This window comes from Phasianus colchicus, chromosome 5 (genome assembly GCF_987193195.1).
Source record: "Phasianus colchicus chromosome 5, bPhaCol1.hap1.1, whole genome shotgun sequence".
NCBI classification, from domain to species: Eukaryota; Metazoa; Chordata; class Aves; order Galliformes; family Phasianidae; genus Phasianus; species Phasianus colchicus.
Window position 1 is genome coordinate 31,125,710 of NC_143440.1, and position 27,809 is coordinate 31,153,518.

The 27,809-nt window shown below is 37.5% G+C and overlaps 3 protein-coding genes across 10 annotated transcripts in view; 2 read left to right on the plus strand and 1 right to left on the minus strand.

Moving 5' to 3' along the window:
• The first annotated feature begins 17 nt into the window (after positions 1-17).
• Positions 18-16,068, plus strand: LOC116229310 (fibrinogen-like protein 1-like protein). 8 transcript variants are annotated; one of them, XM_090141226.1, is made up of 6 exons: positions 18-1,611; positions 8,350-8,463; positions 8,994-9,196; positions 10,612-11,071; positions 13,453-14,149; positions 15,095-16,068. In XM_090141226.1, exons 4-6 carry the CDS (start codon positions 10,924-10,926, stop codon positions 15,150-15,152), a joined length of 903 nt encoding a protein of 300 aa, XP_089997352.1. In that variant the 5' UTR covers positions 18-1,611; positions 8,350-8,463; positions 8,994-9,196; positions 10,612-10,923; the 3' UTR covers positions 15,153-16,068. The 8 variants fall into 8 exon arrangements, with proteins under 8 accessions (XP_089997352.1, XP_089997349.1, XP_089997350.1 ...); XM_090141223.1 differs by lacking the exon at positions 18-1,611 and adding an exon at positions 8,612-8,817 and having other exon boundaries at positions 6,111-8,463; XM_090141224.1 differs by lacking the exon at positions 18-1,611 and having other exon boundaries at positions 6,111-8,463; positions 10,612-10,800; positions 10,903-11,071.
• A 1,662-nt stretch (positions 16,069-17,730) lies between these two features.
• On the minus strand, positions 17,731-22,955 carry CHRM5 (cholinergic receptor muscarinic 5). The gene has a single exon (XM_031593720.2). It carries the CDS (start codon positions 21,820-21,822, stop codon positions 20,236-20,238), a length of 1,587 nt encoding a protein of 528 aa, XP_031449580.1. The 5' UTR covers positions 21,823-22,955; the 3' UTR covers positions 17,731-20,235.
• Positions 22,956-26,098: 3,143 nt separating this feature from the next.
• AVEN (apoptosis and caspase activation inhibitor) overlaps positions 26,099-27,809 on the plus strand; it is an 84,263-nt gene continuing 82,552 nt past the window's right edge. The window contains exon 1 of the mRNA XM_031593721.2: positions 26,099-26,584. Coding sequence (XP_031449581.2) covers positions 26,333-26,584 — 252 coding nt within the window. The 5' untranslated portion in view covers positions 26,099-26,332. The remainder of the gene's footprint in view (positions 26,585-27,809) is intronic.

Genomic DNA, 27,809 nt, shown 5'->3' on the forward strand with positions numbered 1-27,809 from the left:
AACCAGCTATTGTGACCACACGCATCCATCACATCTGCTGCCAGAGGTTGTGGGATGGGTGAAAGTTTGGGGAAGTGGGGAAGCAAACTGTCATGATGATGCCTTAATTGTAAGGCAATATAAAAACAAATTCAAAGATAATAGTTCACAGTGAAGATGGCTCTAATGTTTTATGTTTCTGTTAATTCCTGAAACGAACCTTCTTTCAAAACTGAGTTGTGGGTTTCCTAGTAATTTGATGTATCTGCTTGTCAGATATAAGTTCTAAAATCATTTTGTTTTTAAACTACTGCCTAATCACTTCTGTTCAAGGACTTTTCCACTTTTTTTACTGCTGTGTTCTGCTCTGATCTGTTTCTGTGAGTAATTCTTTTGTGGAGGAAAAAAAAATCATCCATCATCAGAAAGACTTTTAAGTTCTCTCAAGTTAATTAGGCATTCCATGTATCAACATAACATGATAAACGTTTAGCTTTGATACTTCCTTTCTTAACCACAAGTATAATGTTTGCAACACTTGGTTCCCACTATTTTTTGTGTGCTGTGTATTTCACTGGTATGATTTGTGGCCAAATAGAGCTCAAAATTTAAAAAATGAGAGAAAAACCTTCAAATATGCTAGGAGGGTAAGTCCCACTCCTTTTCTAAAATTGTTGAAAGTCGCTCTCTATAGGAATGCAAAGTCAATCACAAAATTTTGTTCTTTGAGCATGCTTGTTTTATATAGATAGATAGATAGTCTTTTCCCAGTAGCTACAGAGGGAAGGTGAAAAATTAGTTGTCTTCCACAAGATTTAATGTTTTTCAAATTAAAATGACAGCTGTCAGGAGAAATAAAGCAGTGTTGTTTTTTGGGTCATGAAAGAAAGTTTTTGTCCTTGCAAAGTAAGCTGCACATTTGTTATTGCCAGTTTTGTTTTGTTTTAGTTTAGTTGGTCTTTTTCTCTATACAGAATAAAATGCATCCAGTTAGATACAAGAGCCTCTTCAGATATGCTCGTTAGAAGGATTTACTGAAAGGAGTGCTCAACAAAAGTCATGTTGCTTTTGAGAAAACAAACCACTTCTTTCAGCAGCATCTTATTGAGGAACTTACGGGAAATACATGGAGCAGTTCTTTGAAGATGGAGCAATTAGTTTTATTATGCTGTTTTGGAAAGACAAGCAGTGAGTTAGTTTTCTTTAACACTGAGTGGTATGACAGTGAAATTGTGTTAGCTTGTTTTAATCACAGTTTATTCAGTACTTAATCATAATGACAAGTTTTGCCTTTTTACAGAGTTCAGAATAGGAACATTTCTTCCTTTTTGATTTTGTTTGTTCAGGGTCTCAATCCATTTTTAAGGGAGGAGGGAGAAATCAGACAATGAAATGTTTTTTGGTTTTGTTAAGAGGTCAGAATGGGGGGAAAAAATTGGGGTGGGGGATTCTAATAAATATCCAGAAGAAGCATATTGAAAGTCAACCCTTTTCTTTTTCCCAAAACTGTTGTATCAGAGTCCAGGCAATTCTTTTGTGAATCAGGATTGGATGCAGTTCACAACTCCCCTGGCTGTGAATTTTTAACAAGCAGGAAGGCTTGTTCTTCAGTACTACTCCATGTTTATAGCAGTAAGTGTGAGTCATTAAATCAACTTTTGACCTTGAATGATCTGTAATCTAATAGCTCATTTCGCCATATTCTGAATAAGTGGGCAGCTTCAAATGAGTTTGTAAAAGACTGATTAGAAAGAAGAGGGGGCATATCTTGCTGAAGCCATTTTTTAACTATTGATGATTTGTATAAGATGGGCTGAAAGGTATTCAGAGCTGTTTGAAATAATTTTTTCAATGACTTTATCAACAAAAATGTTTCCTTTCTTAACATTTAAGGAAGAAAGCTAATGTATTGATATCTAGCATCCCTGGTTTAAACCATGAAAATATTTAGTTATGCTTTTAATCTTTTTGATTTGTTAGAGATGGTAATTGTTAATAAGCTCTGTGGATTTTGTTTTGAATAGAAAGGCTGGTTTGTGATTCAGATCTGCGTTTGTGATGAGGGCTTAAGATCTAGGATCAGGTATCTTGAGTCATGGTGCAATTTTCAGGCTTTTTGCAAATGTATAGAGGGAGTATGAGAAGCTCATCTCACAGATTTAAGGATCTGTTTAGTAATGAAGGTGAGATATTCAAACAGATGGTTATGAGCTTACTGAAGAAAATCCAGAGTACCTTCATTAAGCATTTGTTGTTCTTTGTAGATATTTATTAAAGAAGCCCTTTTAAATAGCCATCTATCAAGTTTTCCTAAGAAATCTAGGCAATTTAAATGCGTGCTATTTGCTAATTTAGAAGACCACATCACTAAGATCCGATTAAGCATCTCCACTTAGTTGTTATGGGACATGTAATTGTGTACAGGTTGCGTATGATGGGCAGCTGTGATTCTGTCAGATAATACCTAGCACTTCCTGTGCATTTGGGAAGCAAGCAAGTAAAGGATTTTTCCTAATAGAGGACACCAATAGTACTTTTGCTTTTTCATAGTATGAAACATCTGTTGTGCAGTTACCATCCTTGCATCTGGAAATTTGTCAATGTATACTATGCTACTGTATGAAAATTGTCAACCAAGTAGTACCTGCAATTATTCTATGAAAATGAGTAGTGGAGTTGTGTTGGGTTTTTTCAGGGTTGTGGGTGTTTTGTTTTGGTTTTTTTTTTCTTTTTATTGCTGTTGTTTGTTTTCCATTTTGTGCAGTATTTTATGGTTTTCTTTATTTCTCTTGTAATGAGTTTTGCTAATTGTCTATGTTGTGTAGCAGTGAGGGACAAAAGAAAAATGATAAAGAAATGAAGAAAACTGTAAAACCGCACAGGTGTGGTGGCAGCACTGGGGTTACTTGAAGTACTGAAATTCAATTTTTTTTAATTGATTGGATTTCAAGTTGAATTTTATTTTTGTATACGAATTGTGTGTGAGTGAGTTATAAAATGTGCACCTGTCCACTCGTTAGAGCACTTATACCTAATAATAATATTTTTTGAAATAACTTCACTTCCAATATATTTGCAAAAATATATTAAAAATATCTGTATTTGCAAAAAAAAATTTTTTTTTAAACTTTGCTCACAGTCTGCTTATGGACTGACTAAATAAAAAATGTATTATTACACTTTAAGTGCCAAAAAGCAATTAATATCAGTTATGGAAAAAAATGGAACATCAGAAGTCTTTAACCATTTCATTGTCCATAAAGGCAGGACTTTATATCTTAAGAGATGTTTGAATCGCAGTACTGTGTGAGGATACCATACTCAAAAAAGTGTCTGTGGGAATAGTGTTTAGTTTTAGTCTATTTCCAGATGAAATGTAGAAGGCTCTTTGAAGTCACGAATAGGGTTGTTTTTTGTTTGTTTGTTTCTTTTTCTTTCTTTTTGTTCTTTTTGTTGTTAAAATCCATACAGAATTGTAAATCCTCTATCACCAAAATTCTAAAGATTCTTCAGGAAATGTCTGTCTACTTTTAGAACTGTATTATTCCTTCAAATTATGTTGGCAGTGACTCGTGTAATGCTTTATTTCCAGTAAGGTTATGAAGATTTAATGGCAACATAATTTTCTGTGCAAGTGGAACTTAACTAGTTATCTCTTTTATTGATGATGCACAAAAACAGATTGGAGTTGAGCTCATTTTTATTAAGTATTTGGTTCTGCGTGGCTGATAGGAATAAAAATTAAAGTCTGTCATTCAGTCAAGGGCAAGTGGTTGTGAATATGTAAGAAAAAGAAAACCTTTCATGTCATTTTTTGGCCAAAATTTGATTTTGAACTGTTTCTTTAACACTGAGTACAATTTTGTAAATTAATATAAAATGTGATTAAATGAATTTGAAAAAAGTTCAAGAAGATTTAAATGAATATATTTTTTAAAATATTAGAAAAGCTCTCTGGTATCTTTTAAGGATTTTTTTTTTTTCTTTATCCTTTCTGCCTGTCTTTTTCTAACTTTCCAGTATACATGCGTAGCATTTCCTTTTGAGTTTAGGCTGGGAGAGCAAGATATACAAACTCAAAGGCTGATCAAAGGCTGACCTGCAAGGCATGGGTCTGCTGATCATATGTAGGTGCAAGGACAACCCTGAGAAATAATCAGTAAGATTTCACATGCCTGGAATCAGAATAAAATGAAATTTTGAACATTAGTACTAATTTTGGGGAGCAAGGAGGAATGTTTGATTTCCTACCAGTTTGTTTTCTTGATCATCTACATCATAGATGTGGTTCAAATTGCTTCAGCTTGACAGGTGTGAAATATAAGAGTTGCATTAATACAGATCTAATTTCTTCATTGTAGTAGTTAAACACCATGAAGATAAGGAATATCTAAGTTTGGGATCAAGATTAAGCCTCCTAAAGGGATTATATTTTTTTTCAACAGTAAATATTATTGTTATACAAAGAGAAGGACCTCAAATGAGAGGTAGAATAATTATTAAAAGACAGGCATGGTGAAATGTGTGTATCATTCACTGTCATATTTACTAAAAGCCTTCACAGAATTGAACCACAATATATGTGATGAAAGTATTTAGACAGTCCTTTCATGAAAATAATTTCTATTGTAGCTTTGTAGGGGTCCCTGACAGATGACATGTGTGAATCTAGAGACACTTGGTCGATATTCCCTAAGAAACCTCATCTTGTAATCCACTCATTGTTCTTGGATTTTGTTGTACTGTTGAAATTCCCTCTTTTGGTTCAGTTTGTTTCCCTACCGATTCTCTTCACATGCTATTTACACAGGGTTTTTTTCTGCTTATATTTGCCCTTCATTTTTATGAGGAGTACAAAGGTCTTGTTGAAATTGCTCTAACAAATGCTTTTCAGCGGGTGCTGGCTGAAATAATTGTATACATCAGCTGTGCTTTCAAGTGCTTCAATGTTAGAAACCAATTATTTCTATCACCAGGTAGCCAGCTAATGGTGGAGGGGTCATTTGTCATGGAAAGATCTGATCATGTTTCAGTGCTTTCTTTGTAAGGTGTTTGAGTCTTACTTTATTGTAAATTTTTCAAACCCTGCAAGTGTACTCTGAAGAGAATATCAGAAAGATACAGAGTCAGCCAGAGTTCACTGAAAACATTTAAAAACCAACTTATTTACAGTTTTTCCTTTTTTGGGGGGGAAGGAAATGACAGGAGCCACTGACACACTGGGCAACTTAAATCTCGGTAGCTGACTCTAATAGTAATGTGCTGCTTTCAGCCTGCTTTATTAGTAGGAAAGAAGCTCACCTGAAGAATTCTACCTCGTTCAATGTTAAATCTGTATTACAAGAAATCTGTGTGTTGTCTTTCATAGATACAGCCGTTTTGCACCTTTTTATATGTGATAGACTTTAATATAAAGCATACTAAGCATTGGCGATAGGTGGATGGTTGGAGCAGATGGTCTTGGAGGTCTTTTTGAACCTTGCTGGTTGTATGATTCTCTGAAAAGCTCCTCCCTTTTCTTGTTTTTCTTCACTGTTCTATTCCATTTACGAGGTTGCTGGAGAGCAGCAGAAGTCACGGTGTCTCTTTGGAAATGAGATGGTTGCCATGACAAAGCTCCCAGCTGCTTCTTGTCCCAGATGAGAAAATCGTTTTTAGACTCGCATGTTTCAAGGTTAGGCTGCAATGTTTTAAACTGAACAGTATAGTTAACTGATTTGAATCAGAGATGTGCTAAAAATTGTCTGTTGAATAGAATATTTGTTCTGTTAATTTAACTGGTTTTATTGTTGTTTTTATTTGTTTTTGATCAGATAGCTGAGGTAAAGCTGTTGTACTGACATCAGGATTTGCATGTTATTGAATTCAGTTTGTCCATAGCATCCCTCTCAAATATATGTCCAACCTTAAAAATTCCAGAGTAAAGAGATTTTGTTTTGTGTGTTAAGTTTGGATATCCAACTACAATATACTTAATATTTTATACTTAATGTATTATACATTATACTTAATTCTCATGTTTTCCAGAGGGACCATTACTCTATCAAACAGAAAAAAAAAAATATTTTTTCTTTCTGGATAAACCTATGCTGGATACTTTTCACTGCCTTATCAACCTTTTTTGTGGGGGGGGGGGATTTTTATTTTTTTTATTTTTTATTTTTATTTTTTTTAAGTTTTAAAATGTATCTCACTCCTAGTATGCTCCACTGGAGTCATCTGGGGCTTGCAAGCATTTGTATGGTCTATGTTCAATCAAGGATAGATGTCTTCATTTCTCCAAATAATGGTTCATCTCACAAATAATGAGTACATAAAAAAGATTTAGAAGCTGTATTGAAAATAGTGTTAATGTCATGAATTTCAGCAATTTAAAATAACTGGTTTCTACTTTGTTAGACAAATCTCATGTTTTGCATGCTGTTGCCAGCTCAGAGGAGCAAGTAAAAATGTTAAAAACATTTTTTTTAACAGTTCCTATTTGAAGATACAAAAGTGCATTTAGTCAAGATTGTAAAGCAACCCAGTTCAAGTTGTTCAAAGGCACAGAGGTGTTTCTAAAGACTGGGGTCATCCTGTGTCCTTCCCTCCACCCTGTTGAGCAGTCTTCTGTATCTATCAAAATTTTTGTTGGAAGTAACTATTCAGTGAGATCTTTTTTATATTTTATACATGGTTTGCATTGCTAGAACTTTCTCCCTTGAGTTTCTTGTTCTGCTGAACAGTATGAAAGTTAGCATTTGCATGTGTTTCTGTCAACAGTACTGATCCATAAATCCCCTGTTTGAAGCCTTTTGAAGAACCTGGATATACAGGTTTCTAGCTTGTGCTAAACTCTATGCCATAATATTTACTGGCACCTGCTGATATTTGTACCCAAGCTACTAAGGTAAACTAAACTAACTTTTGAAGTAATGCTGCTTTGCCCTTGCTGGAACTGATGACTTCACTATATGGGTCAGATAGGAATGCTTTTCACATCCCTTACAAAAACGGTCCAATTAGCTCTCTTATGGTATCCAGGTTGTCTTTGCAACTAATGTCAGAGCCTGATGAAGAAATAAGTTGTTCAGTTTCAGTCAAATTCTCCCTTTTTAAGGGTAAGTTAATTTGTTTAAATATTTGTTTAAATACTTGTTAAAATAAAGAGAACTATTTAAAAATACCTTAAAAAGAAGAAGAGTTGCACTGGAATAATTAAAATAATGTTTGCTAATTAAAGGCAAGCAGATTCAGAGGAATAATTGAAACCTCAGCATATTATGGGGAAGGAATATGCGGTCACTGGATTGAGACTTTAAATATCTTACATGGTTAACAAGTCAATACAATAATTATTATTTTAAAACCTGTATATGACACAAAGCCTTACCAATGTAAAGTGTAGTCTGAGTGGGAAGATGCCTTCTGCCCTTCCTTAGTGTGTTATTTCAGCAAGATCTGTATGCCTTCAAAGGATTATTATTTAATAACAGTATTTTCATACTCTAGTCACTACTTATAAAGCTTGATACTAACCGAAAGTTAGATACATCAAACATGAGTATCAGTGTCTTAGTTTCAGCTGGGATGGAATTGTTTTCTTTGGAGTGTCTGGCATGATGCTATGTTTTGGTTCTAGGAGAAAAACAATCTTGATAACACACTGATGTCTATAGTTGCCTACTGAGCCAAGGCTAGTCACAGTGAAGGACCCAAGGAGCTGGGAGAGAATGGAATTGGGACAGATGACTTAGACAAGCCAGAGGGATATTCTGTACCATATGACATCAAGTGGAAAGAGTTTTGAAGGGGTTGGGAGTTCATGATCTCTCTCTTTGCTGCTCAGAGGGCTAGTTTGGCATCATTTGGGGAGTGGTGAGCAATTACTTGTGCATCACTTGTTAAATACATTGTGGTGGAAGCCCCATCCTTGGAGACACTCAAGGTCAGAATGGGAAGGGCTCTGAGCAACCAGGTCTAGCTGTGAGTGTCACTGTTCATAGGTGACCTTTAAGTGTCAAACAATTCTATAAATCTGTGATAATACAATGAGCATAGAATATGTGTTCTTCAGCTTTTCTTTGTGATTGAGCAGTGCCAGAGAAAAGGTACTGCTCTGACTCCTTGTGGTCATTCATATGTATAGTAAAGTGTTATTTGTTCTTTAAAAATGAAAAGAAATATCAATGAGTTTTAAATGTTATCTATCTATAAGTCTTTCATAATACTTTCTGTTAAATGTAAATATTTAATTGTGTATGCAATATATTGCGTATGTTGTGATTGCACTGAGAATGAATAATTGAACAGGAATTATCCTCAAGTAAAACTTGCACAGGACTTACATGTTCTCTACATTTTAATTGTTTTTTTTTTTTCTCATGGTAGAAAGTGCTCAAACTGGGCTGCAGGTTGGATCAAGGAGTACAAATGTGTTGGCTCATCTTGACTCTAGTTTAGATGTCATCTAGAAGTCATTCAGATAGATAACATAACCTTCAGGTACAAGAAAATATGGTGACAATTAATTCATCTACTTCATTATCTTCTTGATGTAAATGAATGTTAATCAACTCTTGATAATCCAAATAAACTGAAATAGAAACCTATTGACCAGCCTGTTTTGCTTTTGCTTTTTCTCTTTTTATAGCTTTGAAGTAGTACTTCACGTTTTAATTCCATGCTTTGATGTGAATGAGCCTGAAGGAACAACATGGTTTGGGATTGGTTTGATTGATTTGTTCCTTATGCTTTAAAAACAAGTTGACTATAGGATTTTAAATGTGATTAGCAATATAGCATCTCATCAATTTACCAGTGCAAAATGATGTAGTACTTTTCAGCATCTACCTCCAGGTATATAAGCAACATAAATAATTTTCTGAAATAAAATTTCTTTGCTATTGCTATGTTTATTCATTAATTGGGAAAATAATTGATTTATTAATCTAGGTAATTAATTTAGTTATGCTGTTATTTTAATCCTTATAAAAGAACTTTGTTCTTTATGATTCATATATTCTTACTTGCAGATGTAATATGTCAGAGCAAAGTCCACCAGAGTAAGCACAGTGTGAAATAATGAAGATGCAATTTTGCTATGCTTCTACATTTGAGATGGTGTGTTGGAGCTGATTTATTCACCTGAACTTAAGTAGCAGGCAAAGTACAACTGTAGAGTATGAGCTCATACACTCGTGTGCACTTGTTTCTTTGTCAAGCTTCACTGTAAGAGGTAAGGTGCTTTCCTAATACTGTTTTCCTCAGTTGCTTTCTTAATAACTTATAATACCAATTTCTATTCCAGAACTAAATGGATCTGTAAGTTATTTTAATGGACTCTATAAATATGAGGGAAGAAAAAAAGACTGACTTGCTCAAAAATGCTAGAAGGAAGAAACAGCTAACCTAGAAGCTTTAGATCCAAATACAGATTTCCTAAAGTTTTATAATGTTGGTGGGATAGGTTTAGATTTATAGTCATTTCTAATAATAATTTCAAAAATAATAATAGCAGTTTTCAGTGAAGGGGGTACATGACAGTAGGAAATGCAAACACAACACAACTCAAGTACTGTAGGGGAAACCATGTGCTGAATTTCATGGCAAGTAATTTTTTTTTTACAGTCTCTCAATGTCAAATAACCAACTTTGGATGTAATAGGAAATTGTATGTTAATAGTAAATCAGAATTATTACTGTATAGCTGTAAGCAGAATAAACAAATTCTGTTTTGCTGGTTTTCTGTCTGGTAAGTACAAAAACTAATTCTCAAGCCTGACTTCTATTACAGTGATATATTTTGAACATTTTTAAAAATTTCACTCTGGAAAACCTGTTTACTGGATCTGCTGCTGAATCTTTAGATTCATAAGGAATGTGGCTTTGTTGCGGTGTAAACCACTGTGGAGAAAGGAGATGGCCTGTGTAGACTCTGTGCTGACGCTGGCAGGAAATATGCTCTGACCAAAGAGCTGCTTGCTAGAGATATATACTCAGCCTTGATCTAAAGGGTTTGGCTAAATTTTAAGCAAATTTGGCCTTGGAGAGCATGGGAGATGTTATTCCGATTCAGTTTGAGCTTTTACTGATACAGAAATACTTCTTCAGTCAGACTGGAATGTGCTTAGGTGAGGACCCCGATAACAGCTTGAGACTTCTTTCTGTATTGGATGAAGAGTTACTGAAGACGTAACCCAAAAAGGAGGACAAAATGAAGCTCAAAGCACTTTTGATTCCAAATATTGAACCCCTGTGTGTCTCGAGGTGACTGAAGGAAAGTGAAAAAGTTCCTTTTTGCTTTGTTTACTGAGCTTTTTTTCCAGATCTGATTTAAGCCTGTGAGTTAAGCCTGTGACTTGTTCTTTATAGCTATGGATGGAAATTCATCCAAAACCAAGTCCAGAATTGCTGAAGTGAATTCTTCAGTATGGGAATATTCACAGTACTAGAAAGGCATGGGATTGAGTGTTGTTTGAACTAGAGAGAGTTAGAAGAGCTAGAGCTCCTGATTGTGCCAGCTTGTCCATCAGTGCCTCTGCTTCAATACTATTCACATACATGGGGAATAAGCAAACTTCAGTTCTGATAGATGTAAGACGTCCTTTTAAGGTATGTCATTATATTATTTTCTGTTACGTTTTGTTACAGATTATTAGGTTGTTTTTCTTTGTCTATCATGGCACAAGGTAAGAGAGGTGAGCTACAGTGTAAGTGACACAACACAGGGCTCCATGTCAGAACAGCCACCACCTGGAAGTACTGTGAAACATCAGGAAAGGGAGATGCACTTGAAAGATGGAAGAAGCCATTTTCGACAGAGGCTCACATTGAAACCAGGTGTTTCAATACCTTTCTCCTAAAAGAGAGAGAGTTGTACTAAAGGTCATAAATGTTTCGATTTTCAGTTGCAGTCTGTATTATAGCTGTGGATTGTTGCAGGAGGGCTGACTCTGAAGAAAGATGCTGTTGAAGAGTTCAGCAGGATTTGTTCTGATCTTGCTCTCCCATTGCACTGCGCCGGTGACCACCAAAGAGGCAGTGATCTTGGCTAATGCCCACCTTCTGTCTCAAAGAGATTATGATAGATTGGTTAACATCAATGATAAAGGTACTCATGAAGGGTGAGTGAGTGATTGGGACGTGTGCTGTGCTTTACTGTATTGCTCTATGGAATATTTTCAGCATATTTGAAAGTTAGCTCTGCAACAGTATTTTGAAATATGAACATGTCCTATCCCAAAGTTCAAAATCTTCAAATTTGTTGCTTTGCTGACACCTAATTCAAGAGGAATTAACAATTAAAAATATTTTTCTAAAAAATATTTTGTTGCCTTTTAAGAACTATTCACTGACAATCATGTCTTGATTACATCAGTCACGTCAGGACCTGAACCTCATTGATACTTATAACTGAGATATTGCTCTGCCTACCTAGCCTGCAAGGTCCAACTTGGTAGGCTTTCTAACACATTTGCTGGAGTAAAGCCCACATAAAACGCAGACAAAATGAGTAGTGTATTTGGTTTAGTTTCTTCCTTTGCTGGCATTAGAGGGTCTATAAAATTCACTTTTCAAATTAATTCTGCAACAACCAGCTTAAATAGTTTTCTCAGTTGGTTGATAGAAACTGTTCTGTTTTGCATGAATAACATTCACTGGGTAAATACAAGTGTCACTGTGTATACTGCTGGCTTGAAGACCTCTATCTACTTAAATGATCATTCTGTAAACTTGCAGGATCAGATTTGGAGTCAGTCTGTCTACCAGGGGAATGCTCTAAAAACTGTGGTCCAGTTTTTATGTGACTGCATTTGAAGTCCTTCTCTTTCAGGATGTGTTATAATTTCTTGCAGATAGTATTGAGACAAAGTATTTTATTCGTGGCTGGAGATTCTATTTGGTAATGAAAAGCCTAGAAGTAAGACCTCAGAAAGCCTACATACTTCTGTAAATCTGCCTTGAGTGGCTTAGAGCACCAGAAAATATCTGAATATTAGATATAAAAGGCTAGATTTAACACAATGAGGATACTATGCATAACAGTATTCAACAAGTTTAGTCCAGCTGGACTTTTCAAAGGTTGCAGTACAGTTCTTCATACATTGATATTAAATCAGAGAAGGCATTGTAATTTCAGTAAAAGCTGAAAAGGGCGATGACTTAAGTAGAAAAGTAAAGTCAAAGGGAGTCTGGAAACGTTTGCTTCTAATGTATACTTACTAAGTATTAGTATTACTAAGTACACTGAAACAATAGTAGGAATATACTGATAAAATTTCATTCTTTACATAATGTAGAGAAATGCCCATACGAAGAGCCAGAATGTTACAGAAAAAAAAAATCAGATATTCTTAAGTAATACTGATGGGATAAAAAATAAAGTATGAAATTCCAGATTTTACTTCAAGATTAGAACTTATCAGTTACAAGGATCCAAAGATTGAAGTCTAGATTAATGGAAACAAAATGTTACAAGTTCAATCATTGAATTCATCAGCAGAAGTGTTTCTAAAAAGACTATGGATAAATCAGAGGCACCACGTAAGGCTATTTGCAATACGATGCGTAAATTTAATTCACATTCTAGGAGATAAATTTGCAGCTGAAAAGCTTCTAAAACAATTGAGAACCAGAAGATTTATCTTACACAAAATAATAACAATTTTTTTTAGCCTAACTAAACAAAGGCTGATTAAAATGTAGCTGTCCTTATTGTGTGTGACAGCTTATAACCAGGGAAGAATGTGTTCAGTTAGGGTTAGCAGGGAGTCTCTGATCAATGCTTTTGTCAAGGAGAAGTATTTTTTTTTCTGAGCTTTTATTATTTTTATATTTGGAAATATTTTTCCTTTGTTGTTTTTTGACAGTTTTTGGAAAAAAAAACCTGTGCTTTTCCTGAAATATTCTAGCTTCCCAGAAGAATGCTTCTGGTGAAAACAAAGCAACTGAGTTCTAAATACAATATCAAAATTCCTATCAGTTATTGTCAGGACAGAGCTTAGAATTTCCTAGCTCTGAAAAACTATCATATTACATCACAGGTGGTCTTTAAGAAATTTTTCAATAGAAACATTAAATGGTTAAATCTTTGTTAAATATAATTAAAAAATTATTTGTTAAATACAAATTACAAGTATTTGCTAGTAAAACCACATGCCTCTTAGGAGCAAGCTAGTGACTACTTGAACTGGAGGAAAAGGAGGAGTGTGTTTGTACATTTTGGTTTTACAACCATACTTTCACCATAAATAAAATCACACTTCTGTATTACAAATTATAACAAAACCTTTCGAGAAGTTTCCAGTGTGTTCTGCCCTCGAATCATCCCCTTTTTGCCAAGTGCATGCCTGCCAGTTGGGCTGAAGTCAGTCTGAGTCAGTTTGCAGCCAGATCAAGGCAATCTTGTGCTTACTCTGGAGGGCAGAGTTTAAAAAAAAAAAAAAAAATTGAACAAATTTAATTTATAACTTTTTTTTTTCTTCTATTTAGACTATCTAAGGGATTGTTTTGAGATTTTTCAGCGCTCCAGAGGAAATTCCAGAGATGGTCTTTACATCATCCAACCAAAGGAAGACCCAATTGTTGTCTCTTGTAACATGCAGGATGGTGGCTGGACAGTAATCCAGCACATTACAGCCAACAGTACTGTTGACTTTGATAGGACATGGCAGGACTACAAATATGGGTTTGGCTTTGTTCATGACAACCACTGGTTAGGAAATGAGTACATGCATCAATTAACTGGCGGCTCTGTGCAATATGTACTTGGAGTTAAACTTGTAGACCTAAATGCTGAAATCAAATGGGGACAGTACGAACCATTCCGTATTGAAGATGAAGAAGCTCAGTACCGAATCAGGGTTGGCCTCTATGAAGGCAATGCTACTGATGCTCTGACTCTGGATACAGAAGCTTACCTCCATGACAACCAGAAGTTCACCACCAAAGATAGAGACAATGACAATTACTTTCAGAATTGTGCCAAATTAGAACACAATGGTATTCCTGGGGGAGGATGGTGGTATGACGCATGTGCTGGGGCAAATCTAAACCGTAGGAATGTGATATACTGGCAAAAGGACTGCAACAAGAAGCATTTGTGCAAGTTTTCATGGATGATGGTCAAGCCCATTGAACACAGCCCATTGTATGCAACTAACTCTTGTCTGTGTCAGAAGGAGGAACTGTAAGTGAGCCATGTATCCTTTAAATGGAACATGGATTCTTTGTCAAGTGACTGAAGTAAAATCACACTAATTAAATAATAATTGTTCTGAAAAATTTAGCCTCTGCAAGGGCTTTGTGATCACATATTGTCCAGGACTGGACCTAAACCATATAGGTATTTACAAATCACAAAAATGAGAATAGGTGACCTCTAACAAAAGATTTACACAACCCATTTTATAGTATTTTGGCCATAAGAGGAGTTAGGTGTGAAATCTGGGAGGTGTAGCAGATACACATACGTGCACATGAATTTTAGAAGGTTTTGCTCCAGGATGAATGTTCATCATTAACTGCACATCTTCACGAATTATGCAGGAAAGAGATTTCAAGGGAAGTACCTATATTTACAAAATGCTTATTAGAGAGCATTGTGGCAGCATAAAGCCTTTCCTTTTTACCTTTAGTGAAAGATATTAAAATATTTTTACTTTTTTACTTGGTAGGAGCCTTATGTCCAAATGCTTCTTTAATGATTCCATATCTAATGAATTACTCAGAACAGTATTTTCTTCCTTCTTATTGAGCACCCAGAGCTAATGGCTTTTTTTTTTTTTTTTAAGTACCATTGTGTGATAAGAACAAGTGTTGGCATTACTTTACATGTGCCGGCTTCAATTGTTTTGGTATTCAACCTTGAGCTTATTTAAACAGTGCCTTTTTTCCTCATTGTAACACAAAGAGAAAGCCTTTAAATTAGTGATGAATTTGTCTGTTTTAAAATCATAAATAAAAGGATTTCGGTGTTGGTAACCTTGAAGATCTTGTTTACTTGTACAAGTGATGGGGTTACTTCACACTTTTCAATATAATTGGAATAGCCGAATTACTACTTAAGAGTTTTCATTCTTGTATTCTACAAATTGCCAGGATAATAATTAGAATATCTTGTATTTTATTGTAGATTTTCAGTTGCAGAAACTCAGGCAACAGATACTGGCGAAGTTCTGCTTTTTAATTAAAAAATGGGATCTTGTCATTTCCATGAAAATTAATTTAGAGACAAATAAACTGTAATGTGTTTAGAGAAGACCAAGACTAGCATGATTACTTAAGAAGAGAAATTAATTGGAAAATGGAAAAGTAATGAAAGAAAATTTTATTTTTTACATTGCACTGTAACACTTTCAGAATGAGATACAGGTAAGTTGTGCAGGTGAGGCCAATATAGTGTATATGCATATTTTGCAGCAGCTAATGTTTTGCCTTCAAATTGTGATTAAAAAAAAGAAGTATAATAGAGGAAGAAGGGAATGAATTTATGAATTGAATTGATGTAATCAAGTCAAATAATGTGGATTCTTCTGCACCTGCATCAGGAAACCTCCAAAGGTTGTAATGAAGATACAAGAAAATTGCCAAGTCTCCCATAGCTTTTACCATCAAGTTCCCATCTAGATAGACAGATTCTAACACTACTGCCAAAAAACGATGCAAATAATCTTGACATGGAAACACACAACTGAAAGCCAGCAGGCTGTATCTGATCCTCAAAGGCAAATAATCTGCTCTGCAGCTCGCTTATCCTGCTTGGAGGGTTTTGTAGGAAAGGACTTGTGGAGATATGCTCCATGAACAATTCAGGCACCACCAGCCCAAATCTCACTGTCTAATTTTGGAGGCACTCTCTAGTGTTAAATGGAGTCCTGCAGACCTCTGCTGACACTGAATTCCAGTATGGGAGTTCGATTAACATATAATAATAAATGGTATTAACAGATCTGCAGACAAAACATGACAAGATTAACACAGTTTAAGCACTGACTTCAATGGAAGTCATGGAGTGTGGTACATTCCATGCTTCTGAGTGAAGAAAGAATGGAAACTACTCTAAAAGCTGGACTGAGGATGAAAATAATTAGGAATATTCCAATCCACTCATCAACACTTCTTTCTTAGAGCTTTCAAAGAGAAGGATGTGTTGTTTTGGAGCTCAAGTTTGGAAGTACATTTCAAATGGAGAAGCTACTGAGTATACAGAAAATGGTAACTCAAGCTCATCTGTTATGAACTTCTGAGGAAAGTCATTTGGTTTCCTAATACCCAGGTGACTCCTCCATATTACTCCTATCTCTATAGAAAGTAAAGAAAATTAATCCCAGAGGGAAATTACATAATTCTGTTTTTTTTCTTTGTTTTCCTAAAGCAAATAATCCAGAGTGGGTAGAAATGCCTACATCAGAGTATAAAATGACACAGTAATTTGAGGAAAGTGATGTCCAAATATGAAATGTCAATGTGAAGATTTTAGAAATCCCAAACTATGAAGGGCTGATAGGAAGCTGTTTCCTACTAAAGGTAAGGAACTGATTTTACAAAATTCTATTCAAAATACAGAGTCCAGTGACAGTCTGCAGGTATTCAATTCTGAGTTTCAAACTGAGTATCCAATTCCATAATAATTGTGTTCTAAGAGAAAACACTATCTTCCAGACTTGCATCAGATTTTTTAATTGTTATAATGATTTCTGATTTAGATTTAATATACTTACCACCTCCCAGTGCCATATTTATTTTTTCAGGTGTCCTTAGGGATGTTTGCATTAAGATGTATTAGTTCAATTAATTTGACATAGATCATGTGTGGAATTTGACAAGGAGGCAATGATACAGATTTTTTTAAATGCTCTGTGTAGGAGATAAAATGATCAGAAAGAATTCATTAAATAATTAAAAGTAGAAATTGGGACTTTTCATGAGGCTCGGCTCTAAAACTGGAACAGAATACATAGGGCGATAAGGAAGTACAATTAAGGATTTTGCTTAAGTACATCTCTGGACTCCTCAAGTCCATATAAACCAGTGCAGTTCATGCTATGGGTACAATTGGGATGAGGAACAAAACTCCACGTACAAAAATACCTTTCAGCAATTAACAGCAATTGTTAATTGAAAGTGCATAGAATAATTATACATCAGAACAATTATGATTAGTAACTAAATTATAGAATTAAGTTAATGGAAAAATATGTTGTATTCTATTTTACAGGTTCTTGTTGTATTTTCTCTAGATCTCTTGATTTTAGACTTCCCCAGTTCTGTGAACTCTTTTGAGTCTTTATAAAGTATATTTATGTAAAATGAATGGGTTTCTGAGATACACAGGGAGACTTGCTTATATAAAAAAGGAGCGACAAAAACAATACCTCTGTATCCTTTGTGGGAAAATTTAACATTCAAAAATATTTAAATGTGTAAGGTCTCTGAAAAGCTTAGTTGGGGATGTATGTTTATACAACTATATTGATAATACATACATAGATATATAGACAAATATATGCATATGTATGTATAAATAAAATGCAGTTTAAGAAAAGGTCTTTTCACAAGTCCATGACCATAATTAATGAAAGAATCAGTAAAAGGTTCATTAAAACAGAAATACAGATAGTGAGGTTGTTTTACATTGCAGAAGCCCCACAACATGTTTAAAGGAACCCTTATAGAGCTAGAAAACAAAATAAAATTAAGAAACTAAATACTAACTCACACTCTAATGAGTTTTTGTGTTTTCTTATTTTTTTTTTTTTAAGGGTGAACATCTCATGTAACAATAAAGTGACAAACACATCTTAATATAATTCCAGGTCTTTACAATGTTCCCAGATTTGGCAGTGTAATGTCTCACACTGTGAAGTGTTAGCAGCATAGTTTGAGCACACATTTCACAATTATACTGAACCAACATTGTTGCATCCAGCACCATCTATTCTAATACATTTACTAAGCACAGAATCCATAAACATTTACAGAGCACTCTAGTTCAACAGAAGCCAAAACCAACAAAATATATTCAATTTAATTTCAGAAGTAGAAGCCAATGCTTTACTTTAGAAACAACATCACAGGTAGCAGGAATAGTTACTATCTCATGAATTTTGCCTTTAACTACAGCTTGTGCCACAGTGGGCATTCGTTTGCTAAAAATCAAACACAGTTTACTGAATGTCCGAACCAATGTAATACAAAGTTACCTACTATAATAACTGCCATGTACGTAGTTACTGCACACAGAAAAAGCTCTGGGTAGTGATAGAGGAAAACTGATGAAAGGGTCTTTGAAAAGACCAATGCATTCTTTTAATAAGTAGTCATATGCTAATGCACACAAAGTATTAGGCACAGTGTGGTGTGGTAAAAAATCAATCAAGTGAACGCAGAGAACATATTTTTACATTACTACGCTGCTAATCTTTCACTAACAGTATTCCCCTCTGGAGATTGAGGATAAAAAATATTAATTACTTTACTGTGATTGCTGACATGATGGAATTATATATCTGCAGGGAAATATGTTGATGATAAAATAATAAATTATATGAATGATTCTGCTGAGAGCAATGTTATGTTCAGGATGACTAACATGATCACTGAAATATGCAGCTGGGTCTCATCACTGCTGCAATGTCCCCCTAACATGTATAATAGCTAAAAAAAAACAAACATTGGCCCAAATTTATACTTCAGAGCATCTCACCCTGAATTTTGATAGAGAGGCTAGAACTGAATCTGAACTTTGTGAGGCAGACTCAGTGAGGTGTGTGAAATTCCTTCTCTGTTACTCTTAAGTATTTGTGTACTTTAAAATTTCACTCCTTGTGAATCCTATCACCACTAACATATTTTTCTACCACTATGAGCCAGGCATCATTTCCATTCAGTGGCTTCGTGCTAAAAGCAGCCTCGTCTTCACATACTTATTTGGTCAAAGGTGCACGACTTCTGCCAGTCAAACAGATACCAGATAGGCACGTGAATGTCTTTACCACATTCGAAGCCCTGGCAAATCTCAGCTACTGGACAGGTGATTAGCTTACTGCAGCTATACCTGGAGTCCCAGGAGCCACAGCTCCAGGTGAGGTTGTCTCTAGCCCCCAGTGCTGTGGCAGACAAAGTTCTGCTGGACTGGGAAACTTCTGTTTCCAAACATCTAATTTGATTAGTATTTGTAAAGATATCTACAGATACAAGAGCTGTGAAAGCACAATACTTCTATATAAATAATGGAGAAGTACTTAAAAAATATTTCTTCTTTCAGAAATACCAATTTTGCCATAGCTTCCGATAATTTTGTGATAGATAGGTGAATTTGCAGGGCATTGATGCACGTTTTTGTGCATACACTTGCAAGGGGAAGTGCAATAGAGAGACTGCAAAAAGGATTTGACTTATGTCCTGTAAAATAGACGAACTGTGTCCATCCTTATAGTCAGTTCTGATCAGTACTATTGTTACTACTGCATACATTTAAAATATATCCTTCAGAGGCATTAGGAAATGAAGAAATACAAATTCATAGATATCTGCTAACTATCACCATTTTTAGATAACATTGACTTGCAGGATGGAACTGAGATGGGGATTGGATTCTCCTTATATGAAATACATTTTCTGTTTCCTTCCCTATGAGCCCTTCATCTGTCTCCCCAGAAAAGACATCTTAACGTGCAAATTTTCTCAGTATTACATTCTCCTGTAGTAAGTGTATTCTTTTGGAGTAGTAAGAATCTCCCTAACCATTTAGTATTGAGGATAACGGTATTTCCCTCTTTAAATAGTCCTTGCTTCATTCCATAGCGTGTGGAAAAGTCTCAAAACAGAAGTAGTATGTGTTCCATTGCTTGCTCCACTGAAAAATAAATAGACAATACAGCAGAAAGGAGGAAAGGAGCTATAGGAAGAAACAGTTCTGCACTAAAAGGAGATAGGCTGGATAACTTGCCCTGATGACTGGATGATAATCATACGCTAATTCCTAGAAGTTTACAAGACACGCTACAATTTCTCAGGCTGAAAGAAAGGACAGAAGAACACAAACACAATAATTTTAATGCAGATCTACTGCATAATCATGAACACCCTGTCAGCAACCACTGACTTCTTTATCCCAAACACACTACTTTCATGCAAAATATCACTTTTTGCTGACTATTTTTTTTTAACACATAGACATATAAAACAACAGCTTTGAAAATACGGAATTAAAAGTCCTTTACTAGGCTATGTTAATATCTATTTTTCTATTTATCTCTTACATAGGAGTAGTTATGGCATTCGAGTATTGCCCTGCCAGTACAGTTTTTCTTCCACTTTTTTCTTTTTCCACTGGCAGAAAAGCAGCATCTTAAAAGTTTTCCTGAAAGTTTTGTTACAGAGAGCATAACACATGGGATTAACAGTGCTGTTCACATAGCATAGCCAATATCCAAGGTGCCACAATGTCAGAGGAATGCAGTCCGAGCAGAATGTGGAGATCAAAACCATTATATTGTAGGGAGTCCATGTGATGATAAAAGCCAAAAGAATGGCACTCAAAGTCTGTGCTGCTTTACGTTCTTTTATAAGAACCATCCTTTTCCTTTTGGTGATCTGGCTATTTATATTTGGATCCATGCTTTTGATGGAAGGATCCTTCGACACAGCAGCAGAACAAGGAGTTATTTTTACCTTACGGCAACCATTGTTGGCTTCCTGAGTGCCATCAGCCTTAACCACTAAGCGGAATTTGTAGGCCACACATTTCTTACTTTTTTGGCCAATGGCAGGTGACAAAAAGTATTGCTGAGTCTCAAAATCATTTTCTTCAGGTTGGTTTTTGACAACAGTATCCTTACTTTCCCTTTCATTAAACTCTTCTTCCTTACCTTTAGATGGACTCCCATAAGCTACTTGGAAAACAGGATCAGTGGTAAGTTTGTCCTCTTCTTCTGATGATGCATAGCTGCTGCAGGTGGTCAGTTGGTCAGCCTTAGCCCACTCAGTGCACGTGCTCACTGCCTGGGATGCCTTCACTGTAGCTGATGTACTTCGACTGGATGAAGACCAGGAAGCCTGACATCTCTCCCTTTTGACTAAGTTTTGTTGCTTGCAACTGAAGCAAGACTTCAGGAAAGCTTTTCGAGGCTTTATCGTCTCAAATTCGGCCACAGACTCAGAACCCTGAAGTTCAGCAAGGTCCTTGGTACGTTTCTCAGTCTCTTTGTAGATGCGGCAATATAAAATGGTCATCACTGACACTGGAATGTAAAAAGCAGCAATTGCAGTACCAAAAGTGATAATGGGCTCGTATAAAAACTGTATCTGGCATTCCTCAGGGGGCACTGTTCTTTCACCCACAAAATACTGCCAGCATAATATTACAGGTGCCCATAGAATGAAGGAGATTAGCCAAGCCAGGCCAATCATGATGCCAGCTCTTTTGGGCGTGCGCTTAGCTCTGTATGTCAGAGGCCTTGTGATGGAAAAATATCTGTCAAAGCTGATGACTAGGAGGTTCATAACTGAAGCATTGCTAGCTACATAATCCAGCGCTAGCCACAGGTCACACGCCAGGCTTCCAAGAGACCAATGGCCTATGAGTATATAAGAGGTATAGAGGTTCATAGAAAATATTCCAATGATGAGGTCTGCACAGGCAAGACTAAGCAGGTAGTAGTTGTTAACAGTTTTGAGCTGACTGTTAACCTTGAAGGATATCATTACAAGAACATTTCCCACTATGGTTATTAAGCTTACAATTGCAGTTACAGTGGCAATAGTAATAACTTCCCAGAGGCTATGCCCTTCTAACTGTTTATGGTTGATTGACGAACTATTTATAACAGTGGAATTGCTGAATAGATTTACTTCCATTCTTTTTCTTGATCAATTGTCATCAAATCTTAGCACTCTTGCATATTGCTTTCTGTATATCTTTTGGAGGCAGCTGTAAAGAAAAAAGGAAAAAAGAGAAAAAGAAAGCAGCTCATTAAATAGCACAGACTTCCATTAGATATACCTTGAAACACTTGTAAAGCAATCCATCAAATTATTTGTGTTCTCTTTCTGCACTGTCATAACTGTTTCTATCATTGTGAACATAAATAAAACACACGTGTGTTCTAAGACAATGTACTTTTATGACATTTCTAAATGCAATCAAAACAACTATTGTTTCGTAAGATGTTCAATCATACGAGCTCTTACATTTTTAATACCTTAAGTGGCACTCTACATATTGTTAAAGACAGACATTAAATTTTTGCAATGTAATGAGACAGTGAGTCATGGTGTTGTTTCTTACAGTACTGTATAGAAGACGTCAAGATTTCAGAAATGGTCTCTGGGAAATTTGAGGAAGTCACTGTTTCAGAATCCATCAGCAGAAAAGGAACACAAGGATACTGAAGATGCAGTGGGAGATAGTAATCATGCTGGCATGGTGGCACTGGTAAATAATTAGGTGTTAGAAGTGCTCTGCTGGGGAATTTTTAGAGTTAAGCAAATAGGAAAGTACAAAAAAAAAAGTTTTCAGAAAAATAAGTTAAGCTGAAAAGACTTTTCCCTATGGGAAGGTCTGAGCAAGATAAGGTGTGGAAGTGCTAGAAGGATTGGTTGAGTGAGTAGTGGGGCTGAGGATGGAAACAATTAAAATGAAGGGGACTCATCAATGGATAACCTCAGTGACAAACTGCAACAAAAACAATTTAATACTGTAGACTGCACAAGCAGTAGAAGGAAATGAAACCACTGTTATTATATTTATAAATATATCTCTGATGTCCATACCTTCCTACAGTCTCTCTCATATGGTGTAACTTTTTTCGCTGCTGTTTTCTTGTCTCTGAGAATGCATGCCTGACTCAGGCAATTAGCTTCTTTCACAGATCTCTGCTGGTTTTTAGTTATTCCATCACATCTGATGATGTTAATCACTTGTTTGATGCTTACTTTTTCTAGGCCACGTAATTTTGGAATAATCAAGTAGTTATTAGGTTTTTAAGTCAGAAATAGAAAAGGATGTTTAAATTTATCAGCCATCTAGTCAGTAAAAAAACAGGTAAGAAGATCCTTTTTTTTTTTTTTTTTTTGTAACTGATACGGGTTCAGCTAAAATTATCATATAGGTCACCAACTCCAACTTTTAAGTCTTCAGGATTCTCTCTCTACAGAATCTCTATTTTGTAGTCCTTCCTATCCATTCATTCCACTGCTCTTTCATCCTAGCTCTTGGAACATTATTTTATTTGGTCTTTGCAAATGTCTTGCATTAACTGCAAGCTTTCCAGCCTGTACTTTTCACACATTGTCATCTATTTTAGTGCCAAGTAGAAGGCTCTTGAATAGATGAATATCAGCTGAATATATAAATGTTCTATAGCCACTTGCTGAATTTTCAGAAAATAATCTCAATATTTTCCACTGTCATTTTACTTTATATTTTATTTTATATGTTATTTTTTCCTTCACTTTTGTTATCCGGTGCCTTTTAAGTATCCACAAAAGTATACCAGATTTCTTCTTCAAACATTCCATAAAGACTACTTCTTGTGATGAGATTTGATAACAGTAAGCTTGCTGGTGTACTGAGACCACTGCCTATGACTCTAACCGAAGTGGTGCTTTTCCATCTGTGTTTGTCTCACTGTCATCTCCTGACTTATATTTAGATGTCCATAAGTCTGTATCCTGTTTATGCATAATGCATACTGAGTGTAGCTCAACAGGATTTTAGTTCATGTATAGGCCTTGTAGCCTAGCAATAACCACAGTAACTATAACATATGCAGGTTGACCATCTGTATGCTTAGCTTCTCTGGCCTCATGAGCCAGCCTAGCAGCCAAGAATAGCAGAAGTGACACAGCAGTTCCAACGAGCCCTAAGTGAAGGAAGAATTTTCATCCTGGTTCTAGACTCTGCAGAAATCTACAAGAGAAAGGAGATGGAGGCCCTTGCTTTTGCTTTCTTCACAACAGCTCTTATTAGCAGGGCAGCTGACCTCAGACAGCTAAGCTCTAACTTAGTCAACTGTGCTCCTAGAAAGGGGATGTGCACTGTGCCTGACAACTAACATAACTGAAACATTGCCAGTGCTCATAGCTGTTTGGTAAGTGAGATTTCAGAAAAGCCTTGAGACATCCTTAAAAAGGCATCAAGAATGAATGTCAATCAGGCACATGAACAAACCTCTATTAACTGGCTGCCTTCTACATTAGCATCATAGAATCACAGAATTATTGAAGTTGGAAAAGATTCCAAGATTGTCCAACCCCAACCTATCCCCACCATGCCCACTAACCATGCCTAACACCTGGGGTTCTGCAGCAGGTTAGGAAGATTACAGGAGGTTGAATTTCTGTTTTTTTCCTAGAATATGACACCTTTCTCAGAATAGTGGAAAGTAGAAATTATAATACTTTGTCTTTTGTCATAGGTAGCAAGTGAACAAGTGTGCTCCCCAATCTGGTCTTTTACCCTCTCTAAAACTGGAAATTAGGAAAGACTTCTGAAGCTACCCCACGTAGACTGCAGACCACAGAACAAAAGGAGAAGCCGAACTTGTTGCCCTAACACAACTGCTCTTGGATTGATATGACTTTGGTAGGGGGAACACAGATGATATGGTATATACATTGTAATTAATGTACAAACAAAGGACAGAAGAGCGTTGTGAGGGTAAGTGTCCTCACAAAGAGATCCCTAAATGTATCATTTTGGGGAGCCGCACACAGCTCATCTCCTCACAGTGATCCTCTGCTGTTATATGAAAACTTAGCTACTTATTTTCTTTTTGAAGGCTTTTCACACTTCCATTCTTATTTTTCTTCTTTGCACCAATCTTACACCAGCACTCTTATATTCACCTACTATCTTTTTTGAATACATTCTGCTTTCTCCAGTGCTGTTCTTCACGCTTGGTATGAGTTCCCTATAATCAATGACACAAACTTAGCCATTATCACCAAATAAATCACTCTCACTATCATCATGTTTTCTCCCTAATGGACTGTTTAGCTGATGCCTATGAAAATTGACAGCATCTAAGCAACTCTCATGCAAAGATCTGACATGTTGACAATTTGGATAGCTTCTTATACTGCACCCTCTTGTGCCTCATAATTCTCTGTTAACACGTTATAGTGTTACCTTTTGTTCTCTGTTTTTCTGTAACTCGGAGGAACAGTGTCAATGAATGAGACTTCAGCGTGCTATGGTAACATAATTTATGTTAATTGTCTATCACAACAGATTATAATAATAGGGAGATCAAAATTAAATTACAAAATCAAAACGCACATGTACAATACCATGACTTCGCTATCTGCCTCAAAATTATTGACGCATGAACTTCACACTTGTGAGTTGTAATGATATTTGCTATTTGTTGCCAAATATTGCTGATTTTTTTTTGGGCTAGCTGTAAGTACTAATTACTGCGAGATGTTAAATCTGTACATATAGTCAGCTCGCAGCTATCTGCAGGCAGATTGTTCGTGTCACAGATGAATTGTGCCACAGATGCAGTCACAGCTTGGGTTTGATGGGGTTTATTAGCTCTAGCTCAGTGCTGGGCCTGCCAGGCTGGTGTTGGCTGCACATGGAATCGCTCCAGTGTCTCAGTGACGTGCTTGCTGCTGATGCTCCCCCTGACAAAAATTTATTTGCTTGCATGCAGTACCGAAGCCATGCTAATGTTACTGGTTTGCAGTGCATTAATGCCTAGCAGCAGTCTTTACTATGGGCAGGGGTAGTGCAGAGATATATAACCCATGATTTCATAGTGTGGGTTTTGCGGCAGCACTGTGCTGTGAGGGTTACTGGGTTTAAAAACCCCGTGAAAACAGGTAGATATTTTAACGTGTATTTCCAAATGACAGCTTGCACGGGAAAACCAAAGCAGTAAGAGTGGGACGGGGGATCGGTGAACCTCCCTGGGCACGGCACGGCACTGTAGCTCGGGCACGGCACAGCAAACGGCCTCGCTCGGAGGTCTAAGCAGTCCCTGCCCGCGCGCTTTGCAAGCACGCAGGAACGCCTGGCAGACTTGACTTTGCACGGGCTTGCCTGCAACGAGGTGTTCGCCAGGGTTCGGTTCCCTTTTTTTCCTCATGTGGTGCAGAAACTAACCTCAGACAGCTTTGACATCACTGTTTTCTAGACATTAAAACGCACTGTTTTGGGACAGACCCGGCCGGGCGCACTGACGAGGCTCGCGCGAGCAACACCGCCGCGAGCAGGGCAGCAGCCGGGGCCGCCGCCGCGCGGCGCCGCCATTTCCCGCTCTCGCCCTCACGGCCGGCCTCTTTCCGGGAGGAGGCGGGGACCGGCGCGGCACGGACCGTCCCGGCCGCAGGCGGCGCGGGGGAAGGGCGCGGCCCGGCCATGCAGCCGGAACGGGGCGGCAGCCGGCCCCGGAGGGAAGGTGGCCGGCACGGCCGGAGACGGCCCGGCGGCGCGGAGAAGGCGGCCGAGTCGGCGACCGAAAGCGACGGCGCGGACGGCCACGGCCGAGGAGGGACCGGGGGCCGCGGGAGAGGCGGCGCTCACGGACACCGAGGAGGCGGAGGCCGAGGGAAGCGAGAGCCTCGGGGCCGCGGGGCAGCGCCGCCGCCGGCCGCGCAGCAGCACCGGCGGGTAAGGAGGAGGCGGAGGAGAGCCCGCCCTCCGCGGCACGGGAGCGGGGAGAGGCGGGGCCGAGCGCGGCGGGGCTCGGCGCGGGGCGAGTGGCGGCGCTGCGGTCCGTCGCTGCTGTCGGTGCGCTGCGGGGTGGTGGTTTTCTGGCCGAATGCATTTATGGTTTTGTGCTGGGAAATACTCTTTTGAAGAGTCCAGGAGTGCAAATAGAGATGAAGAACTGCTGAGTGTTTTTGGCGCAGGTGGTTACAACGAGTGTGTGCCCTTCCCACCTGCGCGGAACTCGCGAGAACGTGGGGACAGCTTGCGGGGCAGATACCCGAGTCACGGGAACACGCGTTTGTCACGAGGCGCAGTCACTGGCCCGTGCTTGAGCTAAACATAATGGCTTTTAACAGGTTAAAAATAACGCGAAAGTGTCTGCCAGTACCACGCTCACACCTTCAGTTTGCTATGGAGATGTTAAAATGTTTTATGCAGCCCACCATGGTATGAGATCAACACTCTGCCTTCAAAAGTAAATTCCATTAACAACGGCACTTTCTAATTCGGGGTTGAGTGCTCTGGTGGTACTGCCTCCGTTCGGGTTGCCTTGCTTCCTTCAGTTTTGTAGCAACATAGAAATACTGACTGTCCCAGGGCTGGCAAAAAGGATGTAGTCACAGCCTGACAGGTTGGTGCTGGCAGTGTGCGGCTGTCCTGGGGTCACAGAGCAGCTGCTGTGTCACGCTGACTGTATTCTCTTTTGTGGTATTGTGGTTTCCACTGGCCAGTGTTTTGTCTGTATTAGAACACCCGTGGTTGCTGTTGATTTTCAAAAACTGTAAGATATTTGTTCATTTTGTCACTGCATGCACATTTTAACATTCATTTTTAGGACAAAAATGCAGCTGGATTGATGCAGTCACCTAGAGTAGGGTTGTAGTTTCCCTTGTATGCAGTATAAGTCTCTAAATATGTGCTGAAGCGTGCAGACAAGTTTGGGTTCTGTTTGTGCGCTCTCATGCACCACAGAGGCATGGGGTAGGATTTCAGCACCTGTATCAGCTGAGAAAACTGCCATGGGTTGATTTTTCTTTGCATCGCTCAACTGTTTCTTAATAACTTAAAGCATGTCTGTAACTGTGTTCTCTTCAGTAGCATTGTCTCCATGCAGCATGACAAACTTCTTAGTTTAAATGATGTACTCAGTAAGGGAATCAAACATATGCATGCTTTTTTTTTT